Raw genomic sequence first — 20975 nt, 5'->3', positions numbered from 1 at the left:
GTGAAAATCACCCATTTCAGGGCATCAGAAAGGGTTTGTTTTGGAAGAACAGTTCATAATTTTCTAGAAACTTTTGGATAAAGGATTGAATAAAGCATTTATAGAATATCTTTATTTGCTATAAAATTATTTTGTGATTTACCCTCGTTTCAAAATGCTGGACAATGCTACTTGAGCATAGGCATGAGCCTCTGGTGGGTTGTTATTCCTGAGTCATGAAAATCAAACTCTTTCGTTCATGCCATTCAAAATTTCCTTACAGTTTTGGTCATTTTTATTATTTTTAAATAAGGGATGATACAGCTTTTTCATTTCGTATATGATACAAAGATTACAGATTTATTATTTGACCAATAACAATATTGACCTGATACAATATCAGCATAATTCATGCATAGTTTTAATATGTTTATATACGCTCTATATATAGAATGCTTAAAAAGGCTTGATCCAGTGAAATTGGGTTAGGGTTAGGGTGTAACCGAAAAGACAATAATACTATAAAAATATAGAATATTCAACCAAAATAAAATGTTGAAACATTTTTTAGTTATTGAAAAAAGAAAGAAATCAGTGAGGAATACTATATTTGGGAATATTTGGTGGCATTAGATATCAGTCCATCTGAGGAGCTTCTTACAGGGAAGGGGAGAGTTGATAAACTAGCAATCACCATTAGACTCGAATCTGACTTTGGCAACTTAGGGCTAAATAAAATGTTTACCCTGTACAGAATAATAAAATACCATTTCTAAAATTATGTTAATTATGTTAGCTAGGCCTACATTGACTATGTCCAGCAATGGGGTTGGTCATTATGAAGGCGACCAATTTCAAGTGCTATTCGTTCAGTTTTGTTTCTCCAAAAAGACATGCATCTTTCTCCTGCACTTAGTCCATTTTTGTTTTAGTCAGAGTTCCCAAAACAGGGGGATGAATCCCTCGGACAACAGAGGTAAGGTGAGACAGTGTTCCTGAGCTCAGGAAAGAGTGGCAGGAGTAAAATGCAAGGACACCGACTGACAGGGCAACAGAACCGGGATGAGACACCCAGCGGTGTATAGTCAGTCTGACTATAACATTTGATCAGCATTTTGTTCCCAATACATGAAGTTCAAATGTGATTATAAGCAGGTTACTCACAGGAGCTCCAGTTTTATAAATACTGGTTTATTTTATGATTTTAATTTGTATTTATTTCGATTCCTTACTAACTTCCAGGCAACAAATTTATTATGTTACTTTTTATTTAAGATGGAAAGAATACAATGATGAGAATTAGATTAAAAGATTAAGTAAAACAGTCTTTATTTTATAATCAGTTATTGTACGTTCCACTTTTTGACAATCATCAATACTTTTGACTGAGAGGGGAACTCATGGTAAGACAAAATGCCTAAAGATGAACACAGGTTAAAAAAGGTTGGGAAGCACTGAGCTAAATGACAAAATGCCTTCTTTACTTTTTTACAGAACCCCAACTATTCATCTAAAGGTATTTTTAATCAATGTTCATTTTATTGGATGAACATAAATGGAATTAGCATGATTTCATAATTTGTAACTGAAAAAGCATTTTTGAGCCAAAATTTCTCAGTTTTAACAGCATGCACAGGGTTAAAGAGTAGTTTGAAGACAAAATCTGTAACAATTCATCAAACAAAGCATTTCTTAATTTCAAGAAATGACATGTATTTGTAAAAATGACATAAAAAAATTCTCACGGAATGAGAACAGTTTGGTATGGTATGGTTCCAGTGATAAAGGAGAAAAACATAATCTTGAGAAGAAAAACATTAAACTGTCCCTGCTGATGCACCACCCCTCTTTCTTTCTTGTTCCCTTGCATATTTCCCTTAAAGTTTTCCACTTCTTCCTGCATACATCTTCTGATTAAACACATTTATTCACCAGCTTGAAATTATCCTGTCTCTATATTGCTAAGATGATTAATCATAAATAATGGGATGAGAGCAAACAGAGATGATCAGTTTATCTTCCATTGTTGAAGAATTCCCAAAGTGTTTCCCTCCATTCTGAAAATACAGCAACGTCATCTGGTGGATACTCTCTCTGATTGGTTGATGTGGCGCATCGGGCAGCGAAAGTTATTTTTTTTTAATTCCAGCAGCTGCTGCTTGTGATGCGCGTCTCGCGGGTCAGATGCTCAGCAGCTCATTAGGCGCTGCTTCAGCTGCTCAGATGCGACAACATGATGTGCTGCTGCTGCTTTTTATGCGTGTTGATGCGCGTCAACCATGGACTTTGCATGTAAACCAGCTGCTTCTGCTGCTTCAATAGCATGCAGTCTGAACGTAGCATAATACAATGTAGTATGTAACAGGGATTTATTATGGTCTCCAAAGGGGGGTGTGAGCGGGCCCCCGGCACCACTGTCTGTGTCCCCCACAGGACAGAGCACTGAAGGGAGAGGGGCTGCAGTTGGGCAGGAAGAGGACAGCAGTTCATCTGAAAAGTCCACCAGGGAGACAGAGCAGAAAGACATGGTGGCAGGCCGAGGCTAGCCTCTAGATGGTAACTGTGGAAGGTGGAAGTAGGTGGAAGTATCAGAGGAGCCTGTGTGCAGACAGAGCAACAGAGCAGGGTGAAAGAAAGCAGCAGGTGGTGGACGTCTGTGCTGCAGGTAGGAAGATGAAACAGTCTAGGGCTAAAAAGCCATCCAGATATTTTCATTGTTGGAGGAGGAGAAGGTGTTGGTGGAGCAGTTCCTGTTGTTAGAGTCTGCAGTCTGATCATTAGATGTAGCTGAAATATTACACTCTGTGGCTTTAAATAAGCCGAACATGCAAACAATGAAAAATTCTCCCTGTTTACATCTGCTGATTAAAAATGTTGTATTTAGACATTCAGATCATAATTGCCAATTCTGCAAGTAGGTACAAAAATTATATTTGAAATATTTAGCATGTCCTCAATCCAACCAATAAAATAGGAAAAAGGCAGCCTTTTTCCTTTTGAGATGTAGGTTTTTCTAATTGTTCTTAAAACAAAATAACAACTGGTTTATTTTCTTTTTTTTCTTGCTTTATTTTGAAACAGAAAATTCAAAAATGAACTATACATCATTTTAATCCAGTTAGTTGTTCTTTGTTCAAATTATTGTTCAGGTGATTATATAATAATCTGGATTTATGTCATCGCTACAAGTTTTCAGAAGTGAGAATAATGTTTCCTGTAAAATCTTGTTTATAACAAACCTGCAAAAATGTTTAAGTTCAAGGGGAAATGGTTTGTAATTAGAGGTGAAATGATTGGACATTTAATCGATGGACCAATTACTTCTTGGCAAAGTCTAAAATAGTTTTAAATGGTATGTAATCGATTTTATCGATATTAGGATATAAAACGTTAAAGCACAGTATTTTTTTTCTTTTTGCATGCTTTTTATGTGAGAAATTTAATGATAAAAGACACTAAATGTGACGTGATCAAGTTTGTCTGTCTGTGACGTCATGGCCATGCACAAGCGGTGCAGACTTCACCAAAGCCTGGCGAATGGTGGAGAATCACAGAGTGAGAGGTTTTTTACAATTATTACCAAGCCACAGTAGTTACTGGCGGTCAACCGTCGACTGTCCAACTCTACCATCCAGGAAACACACAGTCAGGCAGACAGCCATATTCATTTAATTTATAAAGAAGTTCCCCTTAAAAAAAAAAAAAAAAAAAAATATATATATATATATATATATATATATTAGTGTTGTCAATCGATTAAATTTTTTTAATCGCGATTAATCTCATCAATGCCTGAGTTAACTCGCGATTAATCGCATTTTAATCGCACATTTTTTTCCTGATTGAAAATCATTTAAATACTCTCGATGACATACAAAAAATACATACAGGCTAGGTTTGTGCCAATGTTCTTTTTTTTAAATGAGAACAGGTCACAGATACTGATTTATGCCATAGAAACATATGGCAAGAAGATGGGGAGGCATGTAGCAAAAAATAACAAATATGTAGCCAAAAAAAAGGCCCTGAAAACAGGCTGATGTAAAAGACAGTCTTTACAGTTAATACAGTCTTTTGAACAAAGACAAGCATTTTACCCTACTGCTATAAAATGTAGTAGAGTTAACATTAGATGTCAATTAACCAAGATAATAATGAACAATTTTCAATCAATACATCAAAATCAATAGACCGACATCACTAGATGGAGGTAGTCTATGCTCTAGAAAGTTACTTTTCAGCCTCTTAACAAAAATGAGAACACACACACAAGCAACACACACAAACACACACACACACGATACCGACCTGTGGCGTACACAGACAGCAAGAGTGCCGTAGCAGATTCCATTTCACCTCAGTAATCTGTTTTCTCAGCGTATTTCAGGTTGCTACTAGTTACCAGACACTCAACTTGTTTGTTGGTGGTGGGGCTTAAAGAAAAGGCACTAGCGTCACCCAGTGTATGAGCGTCTTTTTTCCTTGAGGAGCTCCGCTCTCGAAGCCTATGAGAAATGCATAGACTGGGGGAAAATAGCCCCGCCTTCCCGTAGGCTGCAGCGGGATGTACTTGGAAAATTGTACCATAAAACCACATAGCGTTAATCTCACGTTAAAAAAATTATCGCCGTTAAAATGGCCTCGCGTTAACGCGTTAATAACGCGATAATTTTGACAGCACTAATATATATATATATATATCTTGGAGATTTCTAGTGTGCTGGTATTTATTTCACAGTCACACTGGCTACATTTCTGGCTTAATATTTCCTGAATTATTTAAAGTCACTGATTCGGATTAGATCATTCTAAATGAATCATCACACGTGAATCAAAGCAGAAACCATAAATCCTGATATGAATCAAATGCTTGTAAAAAAGAAATTGTTAGACCCCTGATTGGGGGAGTGTTGGCCTAGTGGGTTAGAGCAGTGCTCTGGAAAGATTGAAAGTACCCGGTTTAATCCCCACAGCCTGCACCCTGGGTTCCTGGGTAAGACCCTTAACCCCACACTGCTCCCCGGGCGCCGCACAATGGCAGCCCGCTGTTCCCCAAGGAGATGGGTTAAATGCAGAGGCACATCTCGCCAATGTGAGATCATTAAAGTTAAATTATTATAATTGTAAAGGACTGCATTGTACGTTAAGCCTTGTGCTCGCCCAGGCTTGCACTGCTGTTCAGATTGATTGTCATTTTGAGCTGATGGAAACAGTGTATGTTCACTTACAGAAAAAGCTACTAAAAAGCTAAATTTAAGCTAAAAAGCTTAGCTACTTTTATTGGACTTTGAGGTGCATGACCATGTTATGATTTCCGGATTATAATTAGATTTGAGCCATAGGAAACACATGACATTCTGCCCCAACATGGAATCTATTCTTTTACACAAAATAGAATCAAAAAGAAGGGCAGAGAGTAGCATTGTTCAAATATAGTAGGGGTGTGTTACAAATCATAATCTTACTTATTTCTGTTGAAAATGTACAGGTTCAAAAAAGCTGTGAATCTGTGAATTCTACTATTAACATTTTTTTTAGTCATTCTAATAAAAATCAAAAGGCACATAGTTTAAATCGACCCTGTGTTCCTTGAGTAGCATATTGAGGTCATGCTGCAACATTTTAACCTGCTCGAGATTCACAAGGTGGAAACTTTCACAAGATGAAAACTACTCAATAACACTTTAACAGACAGTAGTCTGCTTTGCACAGACAACCTGAACTTTATTCTGAAAAGATTAAAATGTAACCTTGCCAACACCGGTTCAAGTAAAAAACCTGCCCCAAAAACAGGTTTAATTGTTCACAGTTAAGTTAAAATGATCAAACAATCTCCTTTATCTTAGTAAAAAAACTTGTCACACTAATTTAAGTTTAACAAAAAAAACTATTTTAATAAGAGCTGTTTCTTCTAAAAAATAAAATAACTTCAATTAAAGGCCACTTACTTAAGCTCTTTTTGGCATCAGTAGACTATTTAATAGTACCAGACAAGAAATGGGATTGAGAGGAAGTCATGCAGCACAGGTCAACAGGCTGGGATTCAAACCTGTGAACGACTTGCTGAGGACTGAGGCCTCCATGCACCCCAGTGCTGCACCTTATCACTGTCTTTCAATACCTCATCAGCACATCATAAATAAACACCAGCATCCCCGCACCAAGACTCCATCAGAAGACGTACCCTCTTACTGGACCGTCTGTTCACCTCCCTGTATCCTGTGCCTGGTGTTTGGATCCCCCTGCCAGACCATGAAAGTGCTTTAAAATACTGCTTCCTTAACTAACACAACGATCAATTCATGATACTTTCTCATCCATTATTTGGATACCAATTATATAATGTCAAAGTACATGAGAGGGCAGTTGAAGAATTTATGGATTTGATGCCATGATCGGAGACTGTCAGACACTAATATCTGTGATCGGCGCTCAGCTCGATGGGTGACTTCTTTCAACTAAACAATTTTTCATTATTGAGATTAAGTTGAACCTCATTCTTAAGTCTTTTGTGGCTTACTTATACCAAAATCGGTGATAGCAATATTCTTATCCTCTTTAGTCTTTAGTAATGGAAAAGTTTATGTGTGTATAATGAGTGCAATATTTGGAAATGTTAGGTGCAGGCTGGTGGTAATGTTCTCGGTAATGAAAGTGGGCTGACCCAGTAAGTGTTTTTGAGGAGGACCTTAGCAATGTCCAGTTGTACATTTAGAATGCATTAAAATGCTGTTGTTATAACAAATGGTCTAATAGCAAGATTCAATGTCCTATTACTGATTTGGCTCTGTCACCCTGTTTGTGTGTCTGCCTATGTGGCCAGATAGATTATCTTACCCTGTGATTCATCTGCTTCAACAGCAGCAAGCCAAAGCCCTGTTATTTATTAAAGGGATGGATCCCTTTCCTTTCTTTACTTCACCTGCAAACAGAAAGAAAACTGAACACTGAGTCATTCTAACAGCCTTGATTTGGCTGTAACTAGATCACAGGCTGCTCGTGTAACTGGGGTATTTTAGGAATTTGTTTTCCTCCAAAGTGAAAAAGCCACAGTAATTTTCAGGATGTTATCTCTGTCATGTCATCTTAAACACTTAAGATAAACAAATTACTCTCGAGCGGTGAACATTATGTTGATTGCCTTTTAAAATTTGGGTAATGTAGCAGCAGAATAACCTCAATTTCTGATAGTAAAAGATATTTACATGCTCAAATAAATTTATAGTAATCTAAATTTATATCGACCCCACCTTCTCCTCCTACACATCCAACGAAACCAGCAGCCTTTGCAGTCCTGAAAGCATTCTTTAAGGGTTGTAATTTATAGGGGCAAAAGCAGTCCTCTGCCCTTGCAGTTCGGGGAGAAAGAGGAGAAAGAAATGGCAGTATGTTGTAGGGATGGATGTTAATCACAGTCTTACATGTATTATTGAAAAAAAAAAACAGGCAATTTAGGCCCAAGAAGCTTTCCTAACATATTTGAATCCTAATGGAACAAGATTTGCTAACACATCCAAAGAATATAGTCATTCACCTGAGACATGGAATGGCAGTATTGGAGAAATGTTTTTTTTTGGCCAGGCAGCTCATACCACTGGTTAACTTCTATACTATCTTGAGTGGAATTGTATATTTTGCAAGACAAAAAGTAACTGGTTCTGTTAGCTCTTTCCCTCTCATGGTTGTCTCTTCAAATGCCTGGGTTAACATTGTCTTTTAGGGTCCAGCATGTTTTGGGTGCTTTCTTTTCAAGTGATTAAACAACTTTGTCGTGCTGTCATCAGACTTGTGAGCCATGTCAAGGCAAACTTTGCAAATGAGTTTTGTATGTGCCTTGTCATTTGGTGAGAAACCAGACCAGTTCATATAATGGAAGTCAAGTTTTTTAATCACCTCCTCTGTTTGTCTTTTATCCATTGCTCTTCATGCGGCTACCGCTACACACAGACAAGGAGGAAGGAAGGTGTTACTATTCGTTTTATTGTTATGATTGGTCGGTCAGGTTGACTATGTAATATGTGAGTTGGGTTGGTGGATCGGCATAGAACTGCGATTAATAGAATTAGACCAAAACAATCTATATGCTGTTCTCCAGAGTTCCCCTACATATTCTAATCCTTCACAATCTAATATCATGTCAAACACCCGTAGTATGGCAGAGGCAGGTGCCACTCTCCAGTGGTCGAGTTGAACCAGTTCTGACGGAGGGCCTGGCTCTCAGCTTGTTGCAGTGGGAGGAGGCATGCATGGGCTAACACTTGCTATGGTTTGCAGATAAAGAGAAAATAGCGGGCTAGCTTCTCAGGGCTTACAGGGGGGTTTGAGTCCTGCAGCATTTCTAAATTTAATCCATAGTTATTAGCTCGATGAGCCATGGTTTGATGGTTTGTTCATTTCTGCAAAGAAGGGGGTTGTTATGCTTGACTGAGGCAATTCCAATGCATATTTCAAAAAGGCACAAAAGCACATGAACTTCCTGCGAAGGATGAGAGACCACCTGCCCCCACCCATCCTTACGACCTTCTACAGAAGCACCGTAAAGAGCGTTCTGACCAGCTGTCTCACTGTGTGGTGTAGAAGAAGGTGAAGAATTTTAAAATAGCAGAAAAGATCATCATGACTCCTCCTCCCTCAATAAAAGACATTTCATCCCTGTGCTGCGTATCCCGAGCCCATAACATCCTCAATTACCCCTCACACCCCCACCATGGACTGTTCTCCCTGCTGCCCTCTGAAAAGAAGCATCGCAGCATCTGATGGAGGACCAGCAGATTCCACAACAGCTTCTTCCCCACTGCCATTAGACAGCTGAACTGTTGAAAAAACTTTAAATCATGTCACAGACTCTGCATGACACTAACACCAAACCAAAACACTGCATAGTTGCACCATATATATGTAATGCTCTAAACTTCCACATCAATGAGTTTTTTGCACCATATTTTTCTCCCACACTATTTACATTTGATGACTGCTGCACATTCACACCGCAAGCAGCAGGAGCAGTAAAAATGCATGTGCTGCTTCATTTTTTGATGCTTGTACAATTTTAATTCTGACGCTGCTCCAGCTGCGCAGTTGAAAAGTGGGTCTGATGGGTGTTAGGCGGTAACCTGACAACAGCCAGATGCATGAGTGGAGCTGGGCGGAGCGAGACATGCATCTGGCTGTTGTCAGGTTAGTTAGGCGGAGCTACCCGATTCTTTCTTTGCCTGGAACAATGGCAGCTATATTTGTTGTTTGAAAAAAGCAGTTTTAATATGTTTTTAAATGAGAAAGTCCGCCTTAAAAATTTATCTGTGCAGTCAGGTCATCCAGATTACCATCCTGCCTTTAAATATTATTTCGCTGTCGAAGCACCGACATTGCATAATAGTGAAGAGTTAAAAGATAAACAATAAAATACTGTAAAGTGTTTTGACACTATAAAACTGTGCACCAAGAGAATAAATAACCAATATACAGCTATGGAAATTTTTTACGACAAAGGATATTTGAAAATAGCAGCAACAAGTAATAGGAAACAGCATTTGAAAAGAGTATCTTTCAGTATAGACATGAATTGGGATATCAGCTATTCTTGGGCATTCAGGGATCATCCAGGAAATTACTCTGAGTTCTGATGTATGTGCCTTCTGAAACAGGGCCCAGGTGCCATCCTTCCAACATTTAGACAAAATGTCCCCAAGGCAGTTACATAACAAAGTCCTTCCTACCAGACTAAAAGTCAGAACCAATACTGCAAAAGTTATCAAAACACCTGCAGAGTGGTAAATGGCCTGTACCTATGCCTCTGGCATGGTCCAATAGATGCAGGAAGGCTAGCTCCATGATGAACAATCTGCTACGTTTACCACTAACACCATCCACACTGAAGAGTGTGGTCAGTATAAACTAGCAGCTCAGGATCATATATAATATAAAACGGATGGTTTTAAGGTTATTACAGTTTTAGCTGTTTGTGCATTGACTTTAAAACCGCTTTGCTGACATATGGGGAGTGACGGCCTAGCGGTTAGAGCAGGCATTCCCAAACTCGGTCCTCAAGGCCCCCTGTCCTGCAGGTTTTAGAGGTTTCCTTGCTCCAGCACAGCTGATTTTAATTGAAAGCTGATTAACAGGATTTTGGTCTACTGCAATCATTATAACCNATGCCTGGGTTAGAGCATAGAGCTTGGAATCCTGAGATTCTGAGTTCAAGCCCCACTCCCACAAACTGCCACTCTGGGTCTCTGAGCAAGACCCTTAACCCGCAAACTGCTTCCCGGTCGCCCCACGATGGCAGCCCACTGCTCCCCAATGGGATGGGTTAAATGCAGAGGTACATTTTTTCCAATGTGAGATCACTAAAGGTCAATTCATATTATTAATATAATAGCCTTTGACTGTTGTTTTGAAATTGATACATATCATGTTATAAGATTACATTTCCATAGAGGTGGTAAAATAAATTAAACAACATACAGTTTAATTAAAGTTGTGAGAGGAATAGAGTTTCTCCTTCTTTACCATAAAAATTGCAATATTTTACTACCTGGTACTGTAGAGGCTTGACTCTAATGGCTGATCCATTCATGTTACAAGTAGAGGTGCTTGGAGCAACGGCCTAATCTACATTGCATAACAGTAACTAATTTCTATCCAGTCTCCAGACGTTTTTGCATTTACCAAACATTTTTTCCTTTGACTCAGCCTGTTTTGAGCTGCTGTTTCCGATTACTTAAATGATTTATCTCACCTTTACTGCTGAGTTATTTCAATATGTGACTGAACCTTCCCCAATCTGCTGTACCCCTCTGTCTGTGAACAGTAAGGAAATATTAAACTGGTAAAGGTGCTAACTCTTTCCTGCTGGCACTCCAGTCCAATCAGTGTAAGATAACCTAGGCAATCACTTATGTGTTGTGCTGACAGACAGAGGCAGTAAGGGGAGATGAGCTCTGTGTTTGCTGGGCATGAAGAGGAAAAGTGGACCAAAGAGCTGTCAACAGCCAGTGACCCCTGCCTCCCAGACATGAAATACCTATAAGCAGAGAGTAAGTCTTTTTTTATTCTATTTTTATTTTTTATTCACTTATTTAAAGTTATATTCACCATTGTTTACACACACATATATAAATATTTAAAAGTGTTTGTGTCCAACTTCTTGAATAATGAAAAAAAAATATTTCCAGGAAAGCCACAGAGTTGATTTATATTTATTTTTGTCACAAACACAGCAGTGATCTGTATAGATTAGGCAAAAAAAAAAAAATCTAAGTAATTCTCAAAAAAATAAACAGATAATTATTGCTATATTATCCAACTGTTAAATCCACCTTGCAGTTCATCAAAAATATTTTACTGAGATACGTACTTGTAGGTGACAAAAAGGGGGAAAAAAATATCCTTCTGTATTTAGATGAATGCAGCTATCAATAATGCATCAAACTGTTCCAGTACCGGATCTTATCAGGCTGCTCTTCTCTTTCAAAGCTCTACTGATTGCTGTGACCATCTGGAAGGAACACCGTGGCATCATCTATCAAAATAAATCTTTCTATGAACCCAATCTGGCTCTAATTGGTTAAACTCCTGAGTTTGTAATCTTAGTTAGACATTAAAGACTATTGTAAAATGTTTAAGCCTTTGTTTAATAGATAAACATTTTTGTTTATCTCTTTAATCCTTATAAATATGTTAAATGTATATATCTGGATTTATGCCAAGCTGTGAAAAATAAAGTTTAGTTTCAAAGGATAAGATTTTATAAGGACTTTATATTAATGGTACAATTTTTATTTAACACTTATCCTAGGTTATTAGCTGTATAGTTGTTTTTTTTCCAATATGACTTTATGAATTATTTGGAAAGAGCTACTCACCTTGGCTACTGCTGATGTAAAATGGCCCTCTGCCTGAGGCAGAGGTAACCATAGCAGACTTTGGAAAGTGAAATGCGATGCAGCAGGGCCTCTGGGCAGTTCTGAATCACAACTCTATAATGAGCTAGCTGAGCTCAGGCTGCATCAAAGATGCAAAACCTAAGTATCTATTTCCATACACATGTTCAAATGGAATAAAGACTGTAGCGCTACAGCAAAATTCTGAGAGCTTTCTAGCATGGCTTTTTGTTTGCATCACTTGAATCTGCTAACCTCTTTATTTTATTCATTGTCTTGCCTAATGGATCCTTGATATTGCAGAAGATAATTTAATTCAATTCAGTTTATTTATATAGCGCCAATTCACAACACTTCATCTCAAGGCACTTTACAGTTCACCAACAGTCAAATTGATTCAAAGTTTTCTATCTTTGACTCAAATGCAATCCCTCCTACTAAGCATGCTTGTAGCGACAGTGGAGAGGAAATACTCCCTTTTAACAGGAAGAAACCTCCAGCAGAACCAGGCTCATTGTGAGCGGCCATCTGCTGAGGCCAACTGGGGTTCAAGGAGACAGAAGCAGAGATACAAAAAGCAACTGTAAAAGGCGGCCCCGTCCAGGGAACACGAAAGAAGGCAGACAAGCTCCGAGCCAACTCCCATGTCATCCCATGAAGCATTTCGGTCGGTACCATAAAAGAACCGATGTTCGGTACCCAGCCCTACTGATAGCTGGATGCAAGTCCCTTAAGTAGACGCAGGTGGTTCAGACGAGTAGTAATGAGAATCCGGGCAGAGTTAGACAGGTGAATGCAATGAGCAGTAAAGCCAGCCATTAGCGCAAAGATCATAACAGCTGGTTTTGCAGCAGATGTTGCGAAGCCTCTTCCCAGAGGGCAGCAGGGAGAACAGTCCATGGTGTGGTTGTGAGGGGTCATTGATGATTTTACAGGCTCAGGACATGCAGCGCTGTCTTTAATGGAGGGAAAAAGAGCCCCGATGATCCTCTCTGCTGTTCTCACCACTTTTCTCGTGTTCCTCCAGTCTGAGGCGCTGCAGCCTCCACACCACACAGTTAGACAGCTGGTCAGAATACTCTCTATGGTGCTTCTGTAGAAGGTCGTTAGAATGGGCAGGGGCAGGTGGGCTCTTCTCATCCTCCGCAGGAAGTACAGTGAGGAGGTGTTCATAGTCCAGGTGAGGTTGTCTGTGATGGTGCACCCCCAGGAATTTGGTGCTGCTGACAACCTCTACAGCTGAGCTGTTGATGAAATGTGGAGCGTGGTTAGGTCAGTTCTTCCTGAAGTCGAAGAGGATCTCTTTCATCTTCTTCATGTTCAGGATCAGGCTGTTATCTCTGCACCAGTCCACCAGGTGCACCACCTCCTCTCTGTAGTCCTGGTTGTTGTAATCTCTATTAGGATCATCAGGGCTCCTCTTCCCTCCATGAAAGACATTTTATCCCTGCACTGCATGTCCCAAGCCCGCATCATCATCAATGACCCCTCACACCCCCACCATGGACTGTTCACCCTGTTGCCCTCTGGGAAGAGGCATATTTGCACCACATATATTTAATGCTGTGAACTTCCATATCAATGCGTTTTTGCACCATGATTTATTTTATTTCCCACAGTTTATTTGATCTCTGCTGAACTTTATGGAATGGAAATGTTATTTCACTGCCAAGTAAAAAAATAAATAAATATGTATATATATATATATATATACATAGCTATTGCACTGGGAATCAAATGTAAAAAAAAATGGTTATGGCACAAGAAAGCGAAGCACAAATTTTACATCCTCTGCTACCTCGCCTCGGTGAAGCTGCAAACTTCTTCTTGACTTCTTGGGTGAAGTTGGGAAAGATGTGTAATAACTTCTCCTTGTACAAAAGCTTCTTCTTCTGACCAGAGATGCAGAGGATGTGGTCCTTCACATTACTGTGGTGTATGCGGATGATGAAGAGTCTGGGCCTCTCTCCTGCACAGGGTTTTGGTGTCAGTGAGTGATGACCACGGTCCAGATGCGGTTGAAAAGATAGCTGCTTTGTTTTGTGCTTTTACTACAGGCATGTTTTAAGTAACAACAGCTTTGTGTAAACATAATATTTTCATCTCAACTAAACCAACCAACATCAAATACCTTTGAGAGGAATTTGTAGCGTAATTATCGGAATTATACACTATAATAAACTATTGAGTTAAAAGTTGCATTCAGACTTTGCAGCCTCGAATTTTCAACACCCAAAAGAACCAGCAGCAGACAGGAATCGACACTGCATTCAGGCTTTTGGAATTTCAGGAAATAGTGGTCTGGTTTGCCAGCGATCACAGATGCTTTAAAGAGGCTTGACATTGGAGGGTTTGGTTTGCTTGTATCACAGTCCTCCAGAAGCAGGTTTGTCTTTCAGTCGTTACATCTTAGGGTTGGGTCTGTTGCATCACCGTCATTCTAGGCAAAGAATAATGCAGATGTGCCTTTCTTTCCAAGGCACACACACCACAGCTGTTAAATCTTACTGTGTCTGTCTTAAAGGTACATGGACTAGTAATTTGGCCAGCAGCATAAAGGAATGTGCATCACAGTTATTTAGCTGTCTCACACTGTAGTAATATGGTCCAGCAGTGTTTGTATTGCAACATCTGTGTGTATGCCTCTCAGACTAAAATTGGCTCCACAGGAGAGGAGTCTGACACCTAAAAGAGTTAGCGTGCCTTTGCAGAGGTATTAACCCCTTTGGCCTTTCATGCATTGTTGCCTTGCAAGCTGGAATTAAAATTGATTACTTGCAATATTTTATTTACAACCCATGCATGCAATTTTGAAGATGTACTTTTTTTGTGAAGAAAGCAAAAAAAAGGGCAAAATAGTATAAAATCTGTGCTCACACAATCTAGAAGCTGTACTTGTGCTACCTCTATCCCTGCCTCATTATTAAGGGTAGTGTTTTAATTTCGTAATTTTGATTTTTCTCAGAATACAGTAGTCAACAATAGGTATCAGAACAGCTGATCCATTTATAATCAACAAATATGTTACCTAAACTTTAAATAGAATAGATAGAAGTGTGTCTCTATTAGCTTGTTTATAACAAATATAAGATTCAAAACATTTTATCATCACTGTTTAGAGTGTCTGGGTCAGTAAAGTTTATTTGGTCTAATAATATCCTCTAAATATTTTAAGCTCATTAATTATTTTCTCTAAAAGCTGGTTTTCTTTGTTTCTAAAGGACCGATCCAGCGATTCCTCCTCTGAACTTCAGCTCCCGAGCTGCGATCTGACTCAGAAAGCATGGGACACTCCTCTGGTCATCGTAACCCTCCTTTCTTCCTTTTCGTCCTCCTCCTGTGCCACCACTGCATATCCATCAGTCCTCAGGTCCTGGATCAAAGATCTTCTCCTGACCAAACTCTGCCATCTACAAACAACACAGTGTCTGAAAAAAAGAAATGTGCAGGTGTTGTAGTGTGTAAGCCTGGTATTCTGCTTCCAGTGTGGCTGCCTCTCAACCCTCCAGTTGGGGAACAAGCAGGAAGAGCAATTGTTTACTTCCTCTCTCTCATGTACATATTCCTTGGAGTGTCCATCATTGCTGACCGCTTCATGGCATCTATAGAAGTCATTACATCTCAGGTATCATTGCTTTTTATTTTGAGAACCTGTTAGAGTCATTCATATACTGAAATTGTGTCACGTCTGTTTCAGATAAATAGACATTGTTTCATTGCTCCCCTACAGATTTACTTTTTTTTAACACAAAAATATGTTTCAGATAATCTAAGAAGTTATTTTATTTTAGACTACATTAATTTTAACTAGAAGCAGGTGGCAGTTTAAATAATGTGACTCACTGAACCAAAGCAAGAGCCATTTTCCACATCAAGGGAAAATATAGTATTTAAACTAAAGTGGTTCATAAATCGTAAATTAATAGTGGTCAAGCTATCTTTTTAAACACATAGTTGATTTTATTTGCCACACAGTGGCCTTATTGTGTTTTTTTTATTTTCTAGATAAAAAATTCCAATAAATAGAATAAGTCCGAGCCCACAGAGTAGCCCACACCTGTTTATTACAGTAGGAAACAGGTTACCCACCAGCAGCAGCCCCGTCCCTTCTTTCTTTCTATATAATGATCACTATAAAATAAAAAGGGTCTGTAGTTATTTGTATGGGATCTTGGACATTTGAAGAAAAACACTGAGTCACCTGCACCAGCCTTTATTAAAATCTGTGTAATTTCAGTACAATTTTTATAGTCAGATTGAACTACAGCCTTTAAAAGACATCTATAAATCTGGATCAGCCTGAAGCAGAGCAGCACCAAACATACATGTTTTATTGTCATCACATGTTTACATGGTTGAAAAATTCTCAGGGTCAGCAAGAAAATTAATCTGTCCTTTAAAAAGTTGTAGTGAAGCCTAATGGGATTATATATTTTAAATCAAAAACCTTCTATTTTCTTCTCATATGTACATTGATATAGCTTTTATTTTAAATATGCTGTTATTATTTTGAGAGAATGATTTTGAATGCAAAGTTTAAATTTAATATACATTTAACTTTTCACGTTTTGATCATTGTTTGTTGAAACTTGAAATTACAATAAACATTATATTGAAAATGTAGCCTTAAGGATGCTATTAGTACATCTTTATAGCAGTTTTAAAGCTTGCATATTTTTTATTTTTTTGGGGGCGGGGGTGTTTTTGGGGTTTTGTTCTACACAAACATACTCCACAGCAGGCACTCTCTCAGCATTACCCTTAATTCCTCACCGCTCACCGAGCGCTGCACTGTGGCAGCCCACTGGTCCCCAAAGGGGATGGGTTAAATGCAGAGAGTTCATTTCTCCATTGTGAGATCAATAAAGTTCAATTTCTATCTTTTCTACTTGTGAAAGCAAATCTGTTGGGCTATTGTTTAGTTTCAGGGCCTTATTATTATCCAGGTTTAATAGTATCTAACTATTGTGGTTTTTATCACTACATTAGAATAAAGGCACATAGGGCAGTTTAGATGAGAGGTTAAATGGCCCGTTTGGCCATTTCCCGAATTTGGAAGTTAGTGTCAGCTTTGTGTAGTGTGCTTATGTTTTCATTGTCATTGGTGTGATAGATTTATGTTTTGTACTTTTTTTTTATATTGAGGTTCTGATTTGGGATTGTTTTTATTGAGGTGCTCAGGCTTTATGTTTGGGCTGGAAACAGTCAACTCAGAAAACCCTTTTAGTCAACTGCAGCTCAAAGGTTAGTCATCGGGTTCCTTAACCGGTTTGCCACCAAATAATGTAAGATAAGGTATCTCAGTGCAGTTTGTGCTAGTGCCATATACTGTAGAGGGTTTTACTCAGTGGGAGCAACAGTCAAGGAAGTACTCGATCAGCCAGCAAAAACCACAAAATCACCTCCAGAGAAGGGTGAGACAAAGCATGTCCTTTCTGTCATTAAGCATCGTTTTACCAAAAAGAATAGGAAGAAAGTTTGTTCTGTGAAAGACATCTCATAAAAAAAATCAGGAGCTAAAATAGGATGCAAAGTCTGGATCTAAAAAAACAAGAGGAGCCCTTCATAGAGGCCAGACTATTGACAGGTCTATGAATGGAGGATGGTGTTGAGAGGTTTGGAGCCACATTCACCATATCCCTCTCCAGTCTTACATTGTCCACTGAACGAGGGAGGGGACACAACAAAATAAGTGCATGGTTAACCAAGCTTGATGTAGAACCAATATTTCCAACATGCTAACAGAAGATACCTTGGAACTGGGAACTTTTGCTACTCACACAATGCTGAGTAGCTGTTCCAAAGTCTACAACGTCATGAATCCCAATGATGGATCTATGCTAGGGACAAAGATTAAGGTTTTGGATACACTCATGTATAAAGGCTATGCTTATGTTCCCTCCCCTGCTCTATTAGATGGTTATAATAATGTTGTTCTAGTGGAATGGATCAAGTATTGGTTCCGCCCAGAATTTCTCAATTGTTAGATGAAGGAAAAACTTAAGAACAGGGGAAAACATAAAAAAATCTGAGAATTACACAAATGTTAAATTCCCCAACTTTGTTTCAGAAAACAAGACATCTTAATATTGTAGGTAGGCATCTGAGAAGGAAATGGGTAAAGTTAAGATTTTCTTAAGAATAGTCGGTCAGAGGTTTAGGCCAAAGGCAAAGAAGTATTACACTTTAATACTAAATTGGCTTGATTTTGCTCTATGATCTTGTATATGAACATAATAATGACCAGATTTTTTATTTCATTTAAATGAAACGCTACGACCAAATCAGGAGAAGGAGGTGACTATCACCCAACCTAATGGAGAAACAACTGTAAAAACCGTACGGATCTGGAATGAAACTGTGTCCAACCTGACACTTATGGCATTGGGTTCTTCTGCACCAGAGATCCTGCTCTCTGTCATCGAGGTACTTTATTTCATAAACACAAGAAAATACTAATGTCTTTTGTTGTGTAAGTGCCCATTAAGCCTTAATAGATTAAAAAATGCAAATAAAAGTGACCCTTAGTGGTGAACTAAATATGAGTCATATTTACCCTACCCTGATGGTAAAAGTCTATTCCTGCTTCCCTTATACAGGTGTGTGGACACAACTTCAATGCTGGGGAGCTTGGCCCAGGCACCATAGTGGGCAGTGCGGCCTTTAATATGCTTGTGATAATTGGTCTGTGTGTGTCAGTAATTCCTGATGGTCAGTCTCGCAAGATCAAACACCTGCGAGTGTTTTTTATCACAGCTTTCTGGAGTATCTTTGCCTACATTTGGCTGTACCTCATCTTGGCTGTCATCTCCCCAGGGATTGTTGAGGTAAGTCTCTAGCATAACCATCACACTGATTCAAAGGCTCTTTTAGTTTGATGAAAGAGAAAATTATGTTATTACATTCATAGATCATTTGATCAGCAGTCCAGGGCTGCTAAAGATTTACTGTCGTACATGTCTTAAAATGATGTAACATGAAAGCCTTAGCTGTGGAGCTGGTTGTCAGTTTCCGTTTGTATCTCAGCTTTTTTTTTTCTCTCTGCTTCTGTCTCCTTGAACCCCAGTCGGCCTCAGCAGATGGCTGCTCACACTGAGCCTGGTTCTGCTGGAGGTTTCTTCCAGTTTGAAAGGGAGTTTTCCTCTCCACTGTTGCTACATGCATGCTTGGTGTGAGGGATTGCTGAAGAGTCAATGAGGCGATGCAATCAACGGGCTTTCTTTAGAGAAAAAATTTGAACCAATCGGACTGGATGATCTGGTTTAATTGTCTCTGGAAAGTTACCTGAGATGACTTGATGTGAATTGGAGCTATATAAAAAAACTGAATTTAATTGAGTTTCACATACCACACCACATTATAGACATGTAATTCACTTCAGAATCCTATGGTCAAAAGTAGAGGTAAGAAATTCAGGATAAACGATAAAGCCAGGCTTTACTTAGCAAAATCAGTGCATCCTGGCATTATGTTTCACAAAGGCTAAGCCAGGCTCAAAAGGTTCAAGAGAGCATGAGGCTGATGACAAATTCATGATTTGTCAAACTAGTTAAGTAGTATATTTTTCATTTTCAACATGACAGATGTTAACATTGATAGACTAATATTAATTTTTGTGGTGGAATTTAGACCTTCTTTGGTGTATTTCTTTAAATTATGGACTTTGGGTGTGACTTGGGATTGTTTCCCGGTTCCATTATTCGTCAATGAGCAGATATGATAAACTTGATTAATCACCTTTATTTTGCTGCACACCATGTTAATGCTCACACAGACCTGTGATTGGACCAAAGAGAACCTGAGAGAAAAAGAACATTAAATTGAATGTACATTAAACACACACATATGTATATATATATATATATATATATAGATATATATATATATATATATATATATATATATAGATATATCTCCTATTTGGATGGAAATAAGGCTAATGTCTGTGCAGTCTAGTGCATCAAGAATATTTGGGAATCGTGTCAAAAAATGCTTTTTTTATGTGTAGCCTCATTCATGTAACATGTCATAATGTTGAATCCCTTCTTGATGTATTTCAATCTTCTCTGGCCAGGGAAGGGTATGATGATTCAACATCTATTACTGCATACAGAAACATATAACTAGCAACCAAGTAAGAAAGGACGAGGCTGACATAACAAACTTATTGCTTTAAATACGTACAACAAAGGTTGTGAATTGTAATCAGGTAGAGGAGGAAGATAATAGAAACAAATGAATGCAAAATTAGACTTCGAGTCGTTTGTTATTGATTCATCAAAGCTTAAGTCACTGTAGTGCTTGAGGAGCGCTGAGCTTAATAATAAAAATAATAATATTAATTGAACTTTATTGGTCTCACATTGGAGAAATTTTCCCCTGTAATTAACCCATCCCCTTGGGAAGCAGTGAGCTGCCATTGTGTGGTGCCCGGGGAGCAGTGTGAGGTTGAGGGTCTTGCTCAGGGACCCAGAGTGGAGGCTGTGGGGACTGAATTGGGTACTTGCACCCTTCTCAAACAGGCTGATTGCATCAAATCATTGACTCTACAGCAATCCCCAAATCAAGCATGCTTGTAGTGACAGTGGAGAGGAAAACTCCCTTTGAAGAGGAAAAAACCTCCAGTAGAACCAGGCTCAGTGTGAGCAGCCATCTGCTGAGGCCGACTGGGATTCAAGGAGACAGAAGCAGACATAGAAAAAGAAGCGAAGATACAAAAGGCAACTGTCATCCAGCTTCATAGGCGGCCCCGTCCAGGAAAGGAGATCAAAATGGGCTATATTCCTTATGGTTGACAAGAACTATAATCTCAAATTAGCCTTAACTAGATTTACAGAAGGACAAAAGATGATGAAATGGTGTTGAGGAAATTATCCACTTGGGAAAATCTATTATTTGATTTTACTGAAAAAGCTGAACATTCCAACACTGGTGTTAAAAGCTAACACTTTTCTTGATGTGAAAAATGACTACTATCAGATGTACACAATATCTTACAAAAAATATATAAAAATTATAAAAATTGAAATTTTGTCTTTCACCAGGTTTGGGAAGCTGCAGTAACACTGCTGTATTTCCCGATCTGTGTCCTCTTGGCTTGGATCGCTGACCGTC

At 38.7% G+C, this 20975-nt stretch overlaps 1 protein-coding gene across 5 annotated transcripts in view; it reads left to right on the top strand.

Moving 5' to 3' along the window:
• Nucleotides 1-20975, top strand: part of LOC107091365 (sodium/calcium exchanger 2-like) — a 56799-nt gene that overhangs the window by 11320 nt on the left and 24504 nt on the right. For 4 of the 5 annotated variants that reach the window (XM_015385231.1, XM_015385228.1, XM_015385230.1 and 1 more), the window contains exons 2-5: nt 10894-11015; nt 15083-15486; nt 18150-18287; nt 18461-18688. In XM_015385231.1, coding sequence (XP_015240717.1) covers nt 15145-15486; nt 18150-18287; nt 18461-18688 — 708 coding nt within the window. In that variant the 5' untranslated portion in view covers nt 10894-11015; nt 15083-15144. The remainder of the gene's footprint in view (nt 1-10893; nt 11016-15082; nt 15487-18149; nt 18288-18460; nt 18689-20975) is intronic. The other variant, XM_015385227.1, reaches the window with a different exon arrangement.

This window comes from Cyprinodon variegatus, unplaced genomic scaffold (genome assembly GCF_000732505.1).
Source record: "Cyprinodon variegatus isolate N-32 unplaced genomic scaffold, C_variegatus-1.0 Scaffold334, whole genome shotgun sequence".
Classification (NCBI taxonomy): Eukaryota; Metazoa; Chordata; class Actinopteri; order Cyprinodontiformes; family Cyprinodontidae; genus Cyprinodon; species Cyprinodon variegatus.
Note: the sequence above shows the minus strand (reverse complement) of the source record. Positions and strands in the feature narration are given on the sequence as shown.